Raw genomic sequence first — 19,400 nt, 5'->3', positions numbered from 1 at the left:
GTAGAGCTCTTATAAAAGACTTTATAAGCTTTAGTTTTATAATATACTTATACTTATATTATAACCTCGCTAGTTAAGTACTTATAACCTAATCTCTTATAATTCTAAAGCTTTTACTTCTATAAAATAACTAGTATAAGTAATAATAGATTATAAAAACGAACGGAACGTTAATAAAACGACGCTTAGTTATTAATAAAAAGCCGTTAATACTAACGAGCTATAACTATTTAAAGTTAACTACTTAACCCTATTTTATTTAAAAAAACGAGCTTACTATAGGGTAAGTCCTACTTAAATACTAGTATTTATAAAAAAGCTAAATAAAGAAGATAATTAGGGTAGATTACCCTTACGGGCTAGTTACCCCGTTAATACCCCGAGGACCCTATTTATTATAAACGGGATATTTATTAATAACTAATTACTAAACGTACGAGGTTAAAGTATATATAAAAGCGTAAATAGTACTAAGATAGCTAGTTTAATAAACCCTATAAGCCTAATAATAACCTACTTTTATAAAATAATAAAAATAATAATTAAAAATCGAAACTAAAAATAGTATTAATATAAGGAGCTCGTTTAATAACTTACTAAGCGGCCGGTAATACGTCTAAGTTAATAAGAATATAAAAAGCCTCTTTTTTATAACTATAAACCGATTAAAAAAAAGTCTACGAGTACCTAAATAGTAAACTAGATTATTACTATAAAAATAAGTAATAAGCTTCGTATAAAAAACACTATAAAATAGTATATTAAATAAGCCCTATTTAAAATATCCTTATTATTATAAACGTAATAATATAATTATAAAAAGAGCCTAAGTATATATAATCTTAGGTAAGCGTAAACGTCGTACTCTGTTAAAGTACGTACTTAGGGGTTTTTAAATTCTTTTTTCTTACTTACTAGGGCGCGGGCGCGCGGGCAGCAGCAGTACGATTTTTTATAATTATAAAAAATCGCGGGCAGTAGGCAGGATTTATAGCTATAAAAAATCTACAGCGTATACTACTACCAAACCCCCCCGCCCGGAAATTATAGCTATAAAAAATTAATTACGAGCAACTATATAGCTCGCTATTAAGATTTATAGCTATAAAAAATTAATAATAAGCGACTATATAGCTCGCTATTAAGATTTATAGCTATAAAAAATTAACGGTAAGCGACTAATAAGCGTATAGCTCTCTTATCTCGAGATTTATAGTTATAAAAAATTAGTAGCGAGCGATCGGCTAGCATACGACCTACTAGCGAGATTTATAGTTATAAAGAATTAACGGCGAGCGACTATATAGCTCGCTATTAAGTTTTACGGCTATAAAAAGTCAGAGGCTCGCGAGCTTATACTTATTAAGATTTATAGCTATAAAAAATTAATAATAAGCGGCCGTATAGCTCTTTTATCTAAAGATTTATAGTTATAAAAATTTAGAGGCGTAAGAGCTACTTTTCTTAAGATTTATAACTATAAAAAGTTTCCTATCTTAATTTATAGCTATAAAAAGTTAAAGTAAGTAGCGTATAAATACCTTTTTTTAAGATATATAACTTTAAATATTAGAAGTGTATAAATATACGTAATAAATACTTATATTAACTTGATATTAATTATATATATAGATACTTTATAATTTATAGTTATTAAAAGATTTAAATGCTATTTATTATTTAGGATATATTATTATTTCTTAAAATATAATTAACTTATACTGCTTAACTAAGTTACTTATTATAAGATTTTGTAAACGAATTTTTTTTTGCTTACGTAAGCTGATATTAATTAAACCTTTTTTATTTTTACTTATTTAAGAAGGTATGAAATTAGGTAGCTTTTAATATTATATATTACTTAATACTTTTAGTTAGGTACGTTACTACTTGCCCTGCCCGCCTTACTAATCTCTTTTTATTTATAAGTACCTTTTTTCTTACGGTTGCCTATATATTTCCCCTTTTCTTTTCTAACTTCTATTTTCTTTCTATTTTTAACTAGCCTATTTTTTTTTTTATTTTATAGCGAATATTTACGCGCGCGCCCGTATCCGTTCTATTTTTTATTATAACTATTTTATAATTACGACTATTTTATAATTACGATTTATTAGTTATTATGTATATCTTATTATGCTTATATTCTTAATTCCTCTCGACTATTACGCCTAGCGTATAATCGATTTACTTATTCCTTAGTTACTATTTTGATACGATATTACGGGCGACCCGTACTTTCTTATACTTTATACTTATACTTCGCGCCCGTACTTCGTACCTACCTAGATTACTTAAACTTATATTATTAAATTTATATTTATAAAAAGAGGGCGCTACGCTTTACCCGTCCCGTCCCGTCCCTATACCTACCCCTATAATATAGTAAGTACTATTATTACCCTAGACAGAAAATATATATCATAAATATTAATCCTAATTTATATTTTTAAGCCGAGTTTAATTATTACGATATTAACAGATTGGTATTTACCGTCCTAGTACTCGGTATTATCTTTTACTAAAAGTATAAATATTATATCCCGCCCTAACTACGAGTAAGCCTAGCTTATTTATTAAGATACTTTCCTAAGCTCTTTTATAATAATAGCGATACTATTAACGACACTATCTAACGGGCTTTTAAGCTTATCTTAACTAACGCCCGCAACCGGTCCCTTACCTACTCCGAATAGGTTAGCTCACAACCCGATCCCCCCGACCACTTCCCTTACCTCTCTTTCTTCCCACTATTTTACAACGGCCTCGGCTACTAGGCTTACTTATACGTAATAAGAGTTCGGAATATATACTTTACTTACTATCAGAATATATATAGTTATTAAAGCGACCCAGTAAAAGGGCTCCCGATATAAGGATATAAAATTAGTAACAGCTCTAAGTACTTTTATATTTAGGTAAACGAGGAGAGCGACGTAGTAGCCCGCAACTAGGAAATACCCAACGCTACTATTTAAATTAAGAACGAGGAGGCTAAAAGTAAAAATAATAACGTACCTCGCGAGAGTTTACTTACTATCCTCGCTAACGCGCGCTATTAACTCCGCATCTACTAAGCCAATTAGCCTATCGAGGCTATATTACTAACAGAGCTTAACTTATTCCTCAACGCTATAGGGTTCGTACGTTACTTATAGGGTTACTTTTCCTTTACTAATACCCTCGCCTACTTCCTACCTATCTTAATTAAGGTTACTAATTAGTATACGACTTACTTCTACCGTATTATTAACGAGACACTTATTAATATAGCTCGCTTTTAAAGCTAGCCGGTCCTTTATAAGCTTAATTAGAGGACGGATAGCTACGAGCGCAACCATTACTTTATTTATTACTTACTACTAAACACGCTAATTAATTACGTTACCGTTTTTACTAAGATTTTCTCATTTATAGTATATAACCTCGCTTCGCTACCGTACTAAGCAGTAGCGAACTATTTTATTAGGCCCGTAATACTACCCGTAGCTATTAAAGAGGCCTTTACCGCGCTCTTTACTATTAATTTTAATATTACTATATATAATAACAACGTACGCACCGCCCTTAACGAGGTACTCGTAGCTACTATTATAAGCCTACTCAACTAGCGCCTCAATAATAACGTTTTTTATTTACTATTACTCTTAACTATAGCTTTTATAATAATTAAATCTAAGAACGCCTAGCGCTAATAAATAGAGTATAATAAGTATATAAGCAGTAATATTAAAATCGCTCTAATTATTATTTTCTAATACGCCATAGCTAACTACCGCTACCTCTTTAATAAGTACGCGCCCGCGCCCTAGGGGCCTATTCCGACCTTACTTAACTCTATTATATATACTATAGCTATCGTTACGCTTCCCGACCTAGCTAAGAGGGGATACTTAATACCACTATAGTAGCTTTTTTAATAATAAGAGGACCTCTATTATATTAGCTAGACTAACGGTACCTCGCTAAGCGACGCCTTATACTAGAGCAACGATCTAGTTATACGTATACCTACCCTATTATATAAGTTACATAACCTCTTACTCTAAGCCTTTTATAGCCTTTACGCTACTATTATTAACGACGCTACCGACCGGCTACTTACCGCTTTATTTATACTACTACCTACTAGTACTAAAAGTATTTACGACGCTACCCTTAATAACGTTTTACCATAGCTCCCGCTACTAGCCTAGGTATACAATAATATTAGTAACTCCTCGACTAGTTATAACTTCCTTTAGTACGAAAGTAATACTAACTAGGTCGAGGCTAGTAACGACTACGTAACTAAGAGGATAATAAACCCCGGTATTAATAATCCCTTCGGCCCTATAACGTAAAACGGCCGTATTATAAAAAATAATATTACTATATACTTTAACGCCGTTAATAACTTACTTAACGCTTTACTAATTACTATTTACTTAACGAGCGGATAGCTAGCGCGCACTATTAAGCTTATTTCTATCTACTTTAATAATAATCTTATTAGCAACCTACGCAACGTCTTTATCCGTAATAGTACCGTCGAGCTCTTTACTATTTATTATAAGAGCTTTATAAGGGTTAAGTAGCTAAAGCCTATCTACTACTTCTTACTACTAAAGCTTTTTTATATTACCGTCTTTTATATTTAGCTCGTTCGCTCGTTCGTACTCAAGCTCGTTATAATTATAAAGCTTAAAAACGCCGTTAGCGCTTTACTTTACTTCTAGCCTAACTAGCTCGTAACAATTTTAACCCGCGCTAGTACGTAAGTAAAGCTAAGTTTATTTTAACCCCCCCCTCTAAAAACTTAATTTTTTATAAGTATAAAAAGAGGTACGGCCACGACTTTTTATAAATATAAAAAGCGAGGTACTTATCTAACTTTTTATAAATATAAAAAGGAATATAAAAAAGAAGTATATATCCGACTTTTTATAAGTATAAAAAATAAGGTACATATCTAATTTTTTATAAGTATAAAAAATGGCCCCTAAGCTCTTTTTTATAGCTATAAAAAATTAGCCTCTAGAGCTCTTTTTTATAATTATAAAAAGTCCTTTTTATATTTTTATAACTATAAAAAGTTAACCCTACTACTGCTTTTTATAGTTATAAAAAGTTACCTCTCTCGCCGCTTTTTATAGCTATAAAAAATTGCCCTCTTAATACGCATAAGACATAAAGCTAATATAAATATTTTATAAGTAAATATAGCCTCTAATAAAAGCGAAGACGAGACTAGTAATATAATAATTACGGGATAGGACGAGTTCTCTAAGTAAAGGAAATATTACTCGAGCCCGGACCGTCTTATAGTATACCTTAAGCGCATAACCTTAGCTAGCTTAGGATAGGAGATTAACGTCTACAACTATTACTATATTACTATTACTTTTATAAAACGCTTTATTAATATAAAGTCGACCTTTATTATTATTAATAATAATTTAATATTAGATCTAAACGCGGACGATATCCTGGACCTATAGGTAGTATATTCCTCGATAACGGCCTATATTAACTATATTAAAAAAGGATTTAACGGTAAGCTAGTAACGTACTTATTTTTTAGATTTAGGTATACTTCTTAATAATAATATAAGGTTTTATAAGTTTACTAAGAGGACCCTCGCGTAGTCCTAGACCTAGGAAATAAAAACGACGACTTTTTTAATAACGGTATTAGCGAGGACTTCGTAAGCAATAGCGATAGTAATTATATAGCATCTACTCGATAGGAATAGGTTATAAGGTTTAGGAACTTTTCGTAAGATATTAATAACGATCTCGCGCGCGCTATTATAAATAATAATATTAAGGTTAAGCTGCGGCCGTATTAGTCCTCTATACTTAAAGCTATTTTTAAAGGGTCGTCTAATATTATTTACGTTACGGGTACCGGGGCTAGGAAGAGTATAGCTTTTTTAAGACCGGCTATAGCTATACTAACTAGTATAAAGGTCCTCGTAATCCTCTTTAAGTCTCTATAGTACTAGACTTTATCAAAACTATACGAGCTCGGGGTTATAGGATCAATCTAGGATTCGATCCTATCCCCGTAGTAATTAGTAATACCTAGCGTTATAATCGTATTACTAGAGTACTTAATAAGATCCGAATAGACGACGTATATCTCGTGCCTTAACTATTATGCCTAAGTCGATATATATATTATTAACGAGGCCTATATAATCTTCGACTTTAACTAATAAAACGGCTTTAGGCTAAAAATACTATAGCTCGGCGTCCTTATAGTAACTATTTATCCCCGCTATATTTTTATTATAGCGACCCTACTACTATTTTATTAAGCGCAGTTCTTTAAAAACTACTATATTAAGCCTAACCCCGTCGTTATCCGTACGCTTACGAACTAAGCGAATATTAGCTATAAGTATATTACTAGCGATAATAAGGAAAATAGCCTACTAAAAGAGGTCCGGGCCCTCGTTACGAGGTACTAGTAGTTTAATACGCAGAGGTTGCAGAGTAGCTAGCTAGCTAACTTAGTAATTTTATACTATAAAACAGTAAAGCTATACAACTAGGTCGCTACCTACATAAACTACCTATCGTACTACGTATATCTTTTAGATACTAGCCGGGTTAAGGCGTATACGTAGTAGTTTAAGAACGACTCGGTTATTACTACTACTTTTATTTTTAGCACTAGTATTAATTAGCTAAACGTTATCCTCGTTACCTACCTAAGCATACCTTTTAATATTATTATTTTTATATAAATAGCCGGACGCGCCGGGCGTACCGGTTAGCCGTACTAGGTTATTATTATTTCTAAACTTAATATTATAATTAAGGACCCGGGCCTCTTATACTTTATAAACGCGACTTATAAACGCTAAGCCCTAGTTAAGTACTTTAACAGCGACCCCGATGTACTAACCTATAGGGACTAGTTTAACTAGGCGCTATGCGATAAGTATATTACTACTTCTATACCGGCTACTCGTATATAATAATCGTAGTCGTTATTTCTTTTTTTTATATTAATACCCGTTTTCCGTAACTACGAGTCGCTACTTACTACTACCGCCCAGCTCTAGTAATAATAATAATAATAGCCTATAGGCTACTCGCTAGTTATACTAACCTTACCCGCGCTACCGGCTACGGGCTTTTAACCGTACTAGACTAACTCCTATACTAACTAGCCCTAGTCGCCCCCGTTACCAGCTTATACTAACTAAATATAGAGCCTCGGCCTCACGACGCCTACGCAGCCGCCGCGCCCTACTTTTTTAGCTACCTTAGTAATATAGGCCCCTTAGCTTACCCTATCCTCTATTAAATATAACCCGCTCGGCTTACGGACTCCTAATCAAACCTAGCTTACTACGGCATATCTTAACGCACAAAAGGCTAAGCAAGAGGCTACGGATTATAAAAAGCTTAAGTAAGTAGCTACGGCCTATAATAGCTCGTAGGGCCTTATAACCTTCCTCTAAACCCTAAAGAGGAGTAGCTCTTACCCCTTTTATAAGATCTTTTACCCAGATATATTAAGCGACCGATATTATTTTAAAGACTATTTTAAAATAAAACTTATAGTTAAAGGCGCGCACGTCGAGGCTATAACGGACTAGCTTATTACCGTGCGTTTCTAAGTATACTCTAGTTACTATAGCTATATACTCTCGTAGTATTAGGACTTTTATATAAAGTTTAGTCGTAAGGCCGACTTATATACTATTAGGTAGTTTTTTAAAAACCTAGCCGCCGTCGTCCTTTACTACTTCTTAAACTAAACTAATAACGCCCTTTACGCACTCGAGGCCCCGTTTACTACCATAGCGCCGCGCTCAACCGATCCCTCTATACGTCTAATTATAAGACCCGAACTAATTACCTAGATCTCTTAGAAACAAAAGATTATCTATAACCTAAATACTTTAAACTTTTTTATCCTTATTATACGAGTATATTATAACGTTATCCGGCCTCTATTATAAAATTATAACAGAGAGGTAATTTATTATAAATCGATAGGATAGGGAGAGTGGAATTTTTTTTAGAATAAGAGTTTTTTTTTATTTTCTTATATTATTAGAGATACTTCGTACACTCTTTATATAAAATATTTTATTAGTAAAGATATAATATAATAAAATCGGTCGAGTTTATTAAGAAAACTAAGTCTATTCTTATATACATAAAAGTTTAAAAAGAAGTAGTAATAGGCTAACTTTTTATAAATATAAAAACCGAGGAATCTCTCTAACCTTTTATAACCGTAAATCGCTTATACCGACTTAAGCTAAAAATCGCTACCGCGATAATATAACTTTTTATAGTTATAAAAAGCAGACGTCTTACGAGTTAAGAATTCGGAAAATTATTTTTTTTTATTTAATTAGAGCTAGTAGCCAGAAGAACTCCGTCTTTTATTTAATTAGGAATAGAAACCAGAAAAACTAATTCCTTATTTAATCGGTACTTAGCGCGCTCTTACGTAAGGGTACGTCGATAACCGGCAGTTATCCGGAAGCGGTTATTCTATTTTTTAAATAGCTAGAGGGCGGTTACTTTACTTTTTAGGCGGCTTACTAAGAGTATATAAACCCCTCCCCCTCCTCCCCCTCTTTTAACTTCTCTTTTTTAAAACCTCTCGCAGAATTTACTTAACCCTTAATTCTTAATATTCTACTAAGGTAAATCCCTAATACTCGCGTTAATTTTTTATATTTATAAAAAATTAACCTTTCCCTCTCTTTTTATAAGACTCTTTTATAGCTATAAAAAGTCGCTCCTTTCCTCCTCTTTTTCCTCGCCTTTACCTAAGCAATACTACTCTCCTTAAACTCTACGGTATATATAAATAATTACCTTTCTCTCTTTCTTCTAGCACTAACCCTTTTTATTTTTATAGCTATAAAAAGTCCCCATCCTCCTCTCTTAATCCTATACCCCCGTTGCGCACTAACCATAAAAATACCTCCGAAGCATAAGAACCCAAAAGAGCCCCTTAGCCATAAGACGATTATAGACTCCGATACCAAATCTGCCCCCGAAATCAAAGCTGCCGGCCTATTAATAATCCCTTCTAATAGCGAGCCTATAACTAAGAGGTAAATAAAGGCTAAAAACCGAGCTAATAAAAAAGCGAACCCTCTATAAAAACAAAAGCGCCCTATAAAGCCTAGTAAGAGTGCGAATAAAAAAACCCCGACTACTAACGAGGCTAAAAACTAGTATAATACCGATACTAATAATTAGAACGGCTCAGTAGCCTCTATTTTAGAAAAGTTACTTAGTTTAAAGCGCCGTAGGAGTTTAAAGTTAGCTAATAAGGATAAGGATAAAAATAGTCGTAGAGGTAGTATATAGAATATTTAGGTCCTACCGAAGTATATTACTAAAAACCCTAAGCGCTCTAAGAAAAAGATAGCTATATCAAGTACTAAGATTAGCTATTACGGGTTCTTAAATAGCGATTACTACGAGCCCTTAGAGTAGACGAATAATAAGAGGAGTATAAGTAGACGTAGTATTAACGCCGTTTACGTTTTTAATTATAAAAACGTCTATTACTAATACCTTTAGCTACTTAATTACCCTCCTCACTAGTATAATCGCTATTTTTATAAAAACGACGAGTAACGAGATAAGGAGCCGAAGCTAATAACTACTTAACTTAGTAAAATACGAGCCGATCGTACTTTTACTAATATACTAAGCGAGATTCTTATAGGTAAGGTCTAGGACACCCGGCTTGCATTAAATTATACATTTTTATTATACTACGCAAATTTTACTAACCCGTTTTCTATAATAACGGCCATAAATACCTTTAGTACGTTTCCCTTTTTCTTTTTCTCTTACTTTTACTATCCTAGCCTTTAACTTTTTATAAGTATAAAAGTTAAGCCTCGTACTTAGCCGATTTTCCCCCCTAGTACCTAACTTTTTATAACTATAAAAAACCGAAGCGCTAGCCTAACTTTTTATAGCTATAAAAATCGAGGTAAGGCGTTAATTTTTTATAGTCATAAAAATCGTATTTTAGACTTAGTAAAATTTTTTAAGTCCTTACTTCGATTTTTATAGCTATAAAAAGTCGGCCTTATGCCTCGATTTTTATACTTATAAAAAGTCGGCCTTATACCTCGATTTTTATAGCTATAAAAAGTTAGGCTAGTACTTTAGTTTTTATAGCTATAAAAAGTCGGCCTTATACTTCGATTTTTATAACTATAAAAAGTTAGATCCTTTATATAAACTTAAACGCTAACTATATAACCCGGAATAGGCGCTAACATTAGCGAGCTTTATATACGTCTATATATAGATAGCTAGGAGAACGCTAATAAGACGCTTATAAATCGCGAGGTTATTATTACGCTATAAAACGTACGCAAGAGAGAATACCCTACTCTTTTAGCACTGCTTTCGCGCAAGGACACTAGTATAAAACGAGTAACTAAAAGTATAATATAGGGCTATACCCAGTACTAAGATTCCGAGAATAACGCGGGCGAGGACCCCTGCGCTACTAAAAATATCCTATATACTACCTTATTATAGCTTCGACTTTATTTAACTAAGATACTAAAGGATAATATTAAACTTACTAACAATATCGATACGTACGAGTACTATTTCCTTTTATCCGATAATCCTCGCGCTATCGTCAGCTTTACCCTTAAGGATTAGTACTATACTATCCTCTTAGTCTCGTTTAATAACGCCCGGCGTATAGGTTAAATAAAAATATGCCCTAAGAATATCCCGATAGTAAAGCTAAACTTACGTATATTTTACGCCCAGGAGGGTAACGAGGCTAATATCATTTAAAAAGAGGAGGCTATTACAAAGGTTAGTAATATAATAAACCGCTATATATTTAGCGTCGTAAGTAAGCTTATAGAATCACGCGGCGCGCTAGCTAAAACTATACGATCGTCTATTTAGTTTATAAACGATCGCGACTTATCAGAGCGGACGGTTAATACGTACAATAAGGTGATTTTAACAATATAGGGCTTAGTTAATATTATTAAGGTAGTTAAGTAAAACCTAACGAAGTTTAAGATTCCGATTAACTTTGCGGATAATATTACTACCCTAGAGCTTATCGCTTATATACGAAAAGAGCTAGAGTTTCCTCTTACTCTCAGCACGGATACGTCGTATACCCTAAAAGCGCTTAACCCCGAGCTAGACGTTAAGGAGTTTACTAAGTTTTTCTAAATCGGCTACTACGATTTTTATAATAACGTAAAGAAGTCTAAGAACGGTAAGCTCACCTAGATCGAGGTACTTAAAGTTAACGTAGAGCTATCTTACGCTTATAAGACCTACTCCCTTAATAAGACTATTTATTTTATTAAGCTCGACGCTAACTTAGAAAACCTTACTAAGACAGCCGATATTATAGGTTTTAAGAGCTAGTAAAATATATCGCTTAACCTATTAATACTTAACTTTAAGGCGTACCCTGCGCAGGCTATTAGTAAATATTAATTTTTTATAATTATAAAATATAATATAATAGATCTATCGACTAACCTTTTTAATTTATAAATACCAACTAAATATAGAGGTAGGAGTAGCGACTATAGAGCAGCTTTATCCTTATTAACGTAGTAAGTACTAATAAGACCCTTACGATACTTCTTATAGTATAGTACGCATACTATAAGTGCCTTGAGGAGCGGGAAGCGGACCCCGAGGGCGCTACCGAAAAGCGCTATTACCCAACCCTTATTATAGTACCTATAACGAACTTTAGCTAGCTTTAGTAAAAGGCTTAGGCCGTTACCGATCGCCTTACGCTTAAGATCTTTTATAGCAATAAGATTAATACCTCTAAGAAGGATAGGCAATTATAGTTTACTATTTCGTCTCGCAAGCTCAACTCTTAGCTTTATACTAACGCCGACCCTAAGAATATTGAGGTATATAGTGGATTTTTTTTTTCTATTTTTACGAGCCACGCCTACGATTTTTTATAACTATAAATCTTAGCTCGGCGTCTAACTTTTTATAACTATAAAAAGTACGAGGGTCGGATCCTCGGCCTAGCGAGATTTATAACTATAAAAAATTAGGCTAGCGCTTCGATTTTTATACCTATAAAATTTATATACCCTGCTTAGTAACTAATAATTATTTTATAAACGTCTAAGATCGTGATTTTTATTACACTTAATACCACTACCCGTCGACTTATATACTAAGTTTATATAGGCATTCGGTTTATAAACCGTAAGTACGGTAAATAGATTAAGCGCGCTATACTTAGTAAAGTAATATATAAACATACCAATAAGATTTATAAGTATAATCTCTAGAACGGCCGTCCTATCGTTAATACTAAGTATATTAAAGAGGATAAGTACATAGAAAAGACCGAGTTAGAGAAGATTAACGTCTATATCCCTAAATAGAAGCTTAAGTCTTTTATTAAGGGATATACTCGGATTTAGTAACGGATTATTTTTAACGAGGCTTAAATAGCTAAAAAGCTAGGCGGTATTATTATTAACTAGTTAACTAGGGAATTCTCGTACGCTTATTACCTTATCTTAGCTACCCTTATTATTAACTACCTTAAGGATTTAACAAATCCGCTATAGCTCTTTTAGAAGTAGTATTAGAACGGTATATTATACTTAGACATCTAGTATTTACTTAGCCGCGAGTAGCTTAGTAATACAATTCTCTTTTACGATCCGAACTACGACCCATACGTTTAGCTTTAGTATAAGGGAAGCGAGTCGGTAATAAGTATTTTTTATAAAAATAACTACCTAAACTCCTAGCTCCCTACTAATACGAAGTATTTTATAAATATCTTTAATAAAAAGGGCGACCGGTTATAGCTTCTATACCCTACGCTCTATAAAGTTACGGGAGCTATATATAGCTAGCAGAACGAGTTCCTTATTAAAGTAGTAAAGCCTTTATTAAAGCTCTTATTTTATAAGCGCACGATATATACTAAGATAGTACTTCCCGACGGCTTATCGAGTTTCCCCGCCTAGAACCTTAAGTCTATAAGTATCGAAGTAGAGGAGCTCGAGTATCCAAAAGAGGTACATAACGAAGTCCTCGATAAAATAACTACAATACTCCGTAGTAACTAGCTTAGCAATACTAACGCCCCTAATAGCGCCCGCAACTCTTCTAGCATTCGAGTTCCCCGTACCGGAAAAGATATACCTAGCCATATAAATACTAATATAAGAGCTACCGTCCTCTACGGCTTTAATCTCTATAACAAGGTTATAATAAAACTAAACGCTACTATTACGAGCATTCCCAATAATATCTTTAACAAAAAGATAGCTAGTTACGCCTCTAAGTATACCGAGGGCAAGCGCACAGTAGCTACTAAAGATAAGTAACAAAACGACTATAAGCCCCCCTCCGCGCGCAAAAAGAAGGCTATTATACTTAGTCAAGAGTATATTAATAACCTCGTAGCATCCGACCCCTTTTATAGCTTATTATATATATTCAGGCTATACTATAATAAGTATACGCCCGAGCCCTATAATCAATACTAAATAGTTAAGTAGTACGTATCTCGCTCTTCGATAATACTTAGAACTCTTAAACTCGTCCACTACTAGCGCCGCGTCGTCCCTAAAGAGCAGCGCTCCAAGGTCTTTATCCTAGCTAAAGTTCTGCACTAACAAAAGTAAGTTATTTTTTTCTTTTACCGTTTTTTATATAAAAAAATCGAGGTATAGGGCTAATTTTTTATAGCTATAAAAGCTAGTATAGGGTTAAATTTTTATAATTATAAAAAATTAATACTCTACTCGATTTTTATAATTATAAAAAATTAACGCCCTACTTCGATTTTTATACTTATAAAAAATTAACGCCCTGCCTCGATTTTTATAATTATAAAAAGTACCCTATTAATTATTATCTTAGTTAATATGCGACGCTACTAGAGCGTACCGGCTTTAATATACTTTTATTACGGAGTATTTATAACGAAGCTAAGTAGTCTTATGTAGCTTCCGAGTTTAACAATATTAACTCTAATATTAATATTCTAATTATTACCTACTACCTTGGTATAAAGGGTCTTAACCTTTATACTACCTATTATTATGGTATTACGCTCGCGTTCCCTTAATTATTATTAAAACTAAACTAAGTAATGGGCTACCTTATTCGTCTTAGTTAAATAAAGTATATAACTTAGAAAGTTCTTAAAGTTAAGGGCATAGTAAGAGACTATATAGAAAGAGTATATATCTTAAAATAGGTAAACGAGCTATTTACGATTAGTAATACTCTATCCTATATTAAGTACTAGGTCCGCTACGCCGTAGTATACGAGGTAATTCGCAATTACTTATACTAGCTATTTAATAAGTTAGTATAGGTAAACAAAACCTTTAGTACTACTTAACTCGACTAGTATTATAGCGCCTAAACTAAACGCTATAGTTATTTTTATACTTTTATTACCGTTCTCGCTAAAAGCCTAAATAAAAAAAATTACGAGATTCTATTTAATAAATAGTCCTACATCCTACTAAAAGTAGTAAATAAGTTTATTAGTAATTTTATAAAGGACGTCCCGCTTACCTCCTTTTACGAAGAAGTAAGCGATCTAAGTATTATAACTAAAGAAAATCTCTTTAATATTAGTAATTAAGTAAACTCAGAATAGGAAAAGAGCTTAGAGTAAGTACGGGCGTCTAAGCGGACTACTAAGCTCCTCAATACCCGCCTCTAGGAGCGGAATACTATTTTAGCCTATTATTATTAAGAGGACGAGGCGCTCGGTATTAAAGATATTAAGTACGATATAAATACCTTTAAAGAGAAGCGCAGTATTTTCTTATTCTCTATTAATAACCTTTTCTAAGAGCTCGGAGATATCCATAAGAACTCTAATATTAACGTAAATATTGACTTTTTTAAAGGACTCGAGTCCTAGCCCGATGCCCCCCCTATTATCGAGGTCCCCGGCTCGCTAACCCTCAAGGTCGCTACCGCCGCTCGACATAACGCCAAGTCCTAGAGCTCTAATATATATAGAGACTCCAATACTAAGCGTACTATAGAGTTAATAATAAACGCCCCTAATAAGTATAACGAGGACGTCAATATAACGGACCTCGACCTACTATCCCCTACCCCCGCCCAGAGTATTAGAAAAAACGATAATATAGAGGATCTCTAGTTAATATATTCCTTTTTCGTACCCGGGATAGACGAGGTACTAAACGTAGTACTCGGATACTCCTCTCCCTTAGACATATTCAATTAAGACTCCCTCTCTTCCTCTCTTAGAGCTAACTTAATCTTAGATATAATAAGGAAGCGCCACGAGCGCTTAATAAATAAATAAGATCCTAGCTAAGATACTAATAATAAGGGCAGAGATAGTAACTAGATAGATATTAACAATAAATTTAATAAGAGTTAAGATAATAATAAAAACGACTAGTTTATAAAAAAGACTACTAAGCCTACGGTATAAAAGAAAGAAGAGAAGCGATTAATAAAAAACGCCGCTACTAGAGCGCGTAGGGCAGCTAAAAAGGATACTACCGAGCTACTCTAATAAGAAGATAAGCACAAGGGATCCGCAACCCTTAAGTAAACCCCCGAGTACGCAAAGGGGGTTACTAAGCCTAATACCCAATCATCCGCGCGTATCTAGAACTAGTCCTAGGCTAGCTTACCTAAGGATCCTCCGGCTAATAGCTAAGCAGTAAAGTTAGGGTTAGGGTTAGGGTTAGGGTTAGGGTTAGGGTTAGGGTTAGGGTTAGGGTTAAAAAAAAAATTAGGAAAGAGCGACCATCCAGCAAAAAACTAAACAAGACGAGGCGACGCTGCGTGGGATGGTGGCACGGAGACGGCAAGCCGGCTGGGCCTTGGGCTATGGGCTTTGGGCTCGACAATTGCTGCTTGCGTTGAGGACTGCCCTTTACAGAGAGAGTACTGAACATAGGTACCTATCATTCGGGTACGGATATCATTTTGCCTGTCTGCTGTGGCATGGCACTCGACCCGGCTTGGATTGCCTCATTGTATTCATTCGTCCATCAATTCATCCATAGCTATGTACAAGATGCAGAAGATGCACTCGGGTACTCCAACGTCTCCAAAGTACCGTCTGCAGAACATGCCCGAGGCCGCAAGGTATCCTGCCTGGGGGAGCTTGCTGACGATCCATGGCAACTAAATCCTGCATGTCCGTCCATCACCACCGCCAACACCATTTGCTGCTTCTCCCGTTGTTGGTCGTCCACCATGGAGACAGGTGGAGGGGGCCGGCACACACGACACGACAAGAATGCTCCGCTGCAAGCTACCTGACACTGACCGTCTTGTATCATCTGGACGTGGGGATTTTCATCTTGGCCATGGAGAAGTGAGAACCTGAGAGGAGAGAAAACGGCATGGCGTTGGCGTCATGTTGGTGGTGCAAGAATGACAGAAGAGCGCCAACGAAAGCCAGAGCGAGCATCTGTTCTGTATCCATAGGTACCTATTCTGAATTATCTGTAGGCGCTGGCAAGCCTTGCTGCAGTCACGCCCTCCCTCCCTTTCTGTTACCTACCCGTAGGTATTGCTTCTCAGTCTCTCCTTCGCCTCCCCGGGAGCCCCTTCTGCCACACTTTAGCCCAGTACAATAGATTAGCAACTGGCCCAAGACTTGGAGAAGCCCGAGGCGGAGGCGGAGGCGGAGACGGCGGCGGGCTGGCTTGGGAGGCTTGAAGATGCGGGTGGTGGACTCCAGGCCTGGTCTTGCAAGTTGCCCGGTTCGCATTGCATCTGGCTGATGCCTTTCCTACCCTACCAGTAGGTATGTATTTCCTTGGACGGATGAAGATACATGTGTGAGATGGATGCATGGGTGTTTGGCCACTGGGCAGAATCTCTTCTAGATGAGCACGGCAGCTTTTGCTCACGGTAGATGTTAAATGGGAGGTGGAATGAGAGACAAGACAATCATCGCTCTCTGAACGTCTGTTCCATCTTTTCCCCCTCCTTTCTCTCCTTCCCGCAATGATCGATGGCTGCTACCGGCCGGTACCGTTGAGGCCGTCCCCCCTCCGGTATCGAGGGTTTCTGGGTGCGGGAGGAAGGACGTTGAGGTTTCCGGTAGAGTCAGATCAGATCAGCGATGACCGACCGGGCCCTGGCCATCCACCCTCTCACCCCACCCTGCCTGTCATGTCCATAATCTCCACGCCTAGCCATGCCTGGCACGCCTATCCGTACTCCGTACTGATATGCGAATGCTGAGCCAATCCATGCCGCGACGACGCGCAGTGCGAGGTGCCGGGAGCGGACAAAGGTTGAAACATGAAGTCGCTGGAGGAGAGCAGGGACAGGCGGGGAAAGGTGAGGAAGCCAAAGTTCCGTCGGCTCGTAAGGTAAGCTGTAGCAGGGGCGGGACGGGAGGAGTAAGCAGTCCGGTCTGATTATGCTGCCGCCTTGGTTTCTTGGTTCTTGGTTTGCAGCGGTGGTGGTGGTGGTGGTGGTACACGTCTTCTCGGTCAAGGCCTCTACCTACACAGTAAGGCAAGGTAGACTGAGCAGTGACGGGAAGCTAGTGGCAGAGCAGTTGAGCCACAGCAACCTGACCACACACAGTACAGAAAAGAACGTACCGGGATGACTAAAGAGCAGTACAGAGCAGACCATCTTTGATAGGACAGTACGGATCCCGGGTGAGTGCTTCCTTCTCTCTCGCAAAAAAAAAAAAAGGAGTGGAAAACTTCAAGATGCGCTAGCAGGGATAAAGAGAAAAACGTACCGACTGGGTCAAAGGTGAAAGAAATAGACCGGGGGCAGGAGCAGGGACAGGGTTTCTAGTCAATTTAGCGTTGGTGCTGATATACGTACTACGTACATACTGCCATACTGCGTAAAATCATGGTCCCATCATTCTCTCATCAAAGAGCATGACAACCCGCAGCAGCAGCTCTTTCTCAAGAGACTCAAGACTCGATAGCTTCGACAGTGGTAACCGTACTCTATCAGGTAGAGTAAAATTGGGGTCGGAGCTTGTCTGTACGACACCACTGCTGCAGAATGGCCTGAGGTTTCGATTCCCGTCTCAGTCATTAGGTGCCAAAGAAGAAGTTGGAGAGCAATGCAACGTTGAGAGTTGTCAGATTGGTATCGAACTGCTCATGCCGGAATCATGCCCATAGAAGCTATTGGCCTATCCTATCCGTATCCGCAGTCGACACTGATACATTGTCGAGAGTATACATCTTGGCGCAATGTGCGGGAGTCGAGAGTAACAGGTCCGTTCTTGTCTCGTTCCAATATCGACCGACAAATCGAAAAGACTTGGGACGGAGAGAGTGTCTAAACTTGGCATCCCGCCGCCTAGCAGAGCATGGCGACGCATCCAGTCGGCTCAAGTTCGCAGGTGGTTGGAAGACTGAGGCAGTTGACGATCAAAGTGTTTGCGGCTCCAGCCGGACATTGGTCTCGAGAGTTGTTGGCTCGGCACTACCCCATACCTGCCTCCTTGAAGTTGTATTAGCCTTTTCCTCAACAGTCTGTATCCGTAGCACCGTATTTCGTGCTTGGTGATGCTCCCACCTCTCTGCTTGCTCTAGCTGATTTTACCCCAGACCATCGAGCCGCCGTTTGGTCTTGATCGTTCTCAATTAGCTTCGCCATGTCTCGAATCTCGTTTGCATCAGTGGCCGCCATGCCGCGGCATACCTCATCCCGTACTGAAGACACTGTTGGCAGGGCGGCTGGTATGAGAGAATGCCGTTTCCATCGTCATAGTGCCGGGGACGGAGATTATGGCGCCCTCTTGTCTCTCTCTACAAAGTCTGAGGTGCGTGCCTTCCCTCCTCTCCCGGCTCTCGCTTGCCTTCGGCACTGTACACTTGACACGGCCCCACGTCGCTTTCAACACGGGCAGAGGGCACCAGCGACCGACCCCAGTCGGCTCAGCCCAGGCCAAGCAGCCCAGGCCCATGCCGCAAAGAAAGAAGCGAAGACGCAGGCACAGACCGGCGCAGGCAGGCCGCAGGCGAGCAATGGCAGGCACGGCAGGCACTGAGGCAGGCAAGGAAGGCATGGGTTCGCGTTTTGGAAGCAATGGCCCTGCCCTACCTCTACACTGCAAGTATGTACCTGCCCTTGCCCTGTCCCTTCCTTCCTGTCTGCCCGGGACCGGAACTGAAGTCCTTGCCCGCGCGCACTGCTTGCGACACCCAGAACAAGCCATAGAAGGGACAGGGCAGTCTCGTAATAGACGAAACAAGCCCCAACCATTCCCCCCAGTACCTGATCTAGGTATCATCCCCCCAGTACAAGGAAGCTTCCATTATCGGTCATTTCACGATGCTCGTTTGGAACACACACGGATGGGGAACCCAACTCTCAGGCGCAAAAGATCCGGTGAAAAAAGTTCGTAAAAGTTTGGGTCGAAG

At 37.4% G+C, this 19,400-nt stretch overlaps 1 protein-coding gene across 1 annotated transcript; it reads right to left on the bottom strand.

The window, feature by feature from the left end:
- Nucleotides 1-18,679: 18,679 nt before the first annotated feature.
- Nucleotides 18,680-19,195, bottom strand: CABS01_09701 (uncharacterized protein; the record flags this gene model as incomplete). The annotated part of the gene is made up of 1 exon (XM_060543058.1): nucleotides 18,680-19,195. The coding sequence occupies one exon, from the start codon at nucleotides 19,193-19,195 to the stop codon at nucleotides 18,680-18,682; it is 516 nt and encodes a 171-aa protein (XP_060399756.1).
- Between the last annotated feature and the right edge of the window lie 205 nt (nucleotides 19,196-19,400).

This window comes from Colletotrichum abscissum (assembly GCF_030869225.1).
Source record: "Colletotrichum abscissum strain IMI 504890 chromosome Unknown Scaffold_24.1, whole genome shotgun sequence".
Classification (NCBI taxonomy): Eukaryota; Fungi; Ascomycota; class Sordariomycetes; order Glomerellales; family Glomerellaceae; genus Colletotrichum; species Colletotrichum abscissum.
The sequence above is the reverse complement of the archived record's forward strand: the minus strand, read 5'-3'. Positions and strand labels throughout refer to the sequence as shown.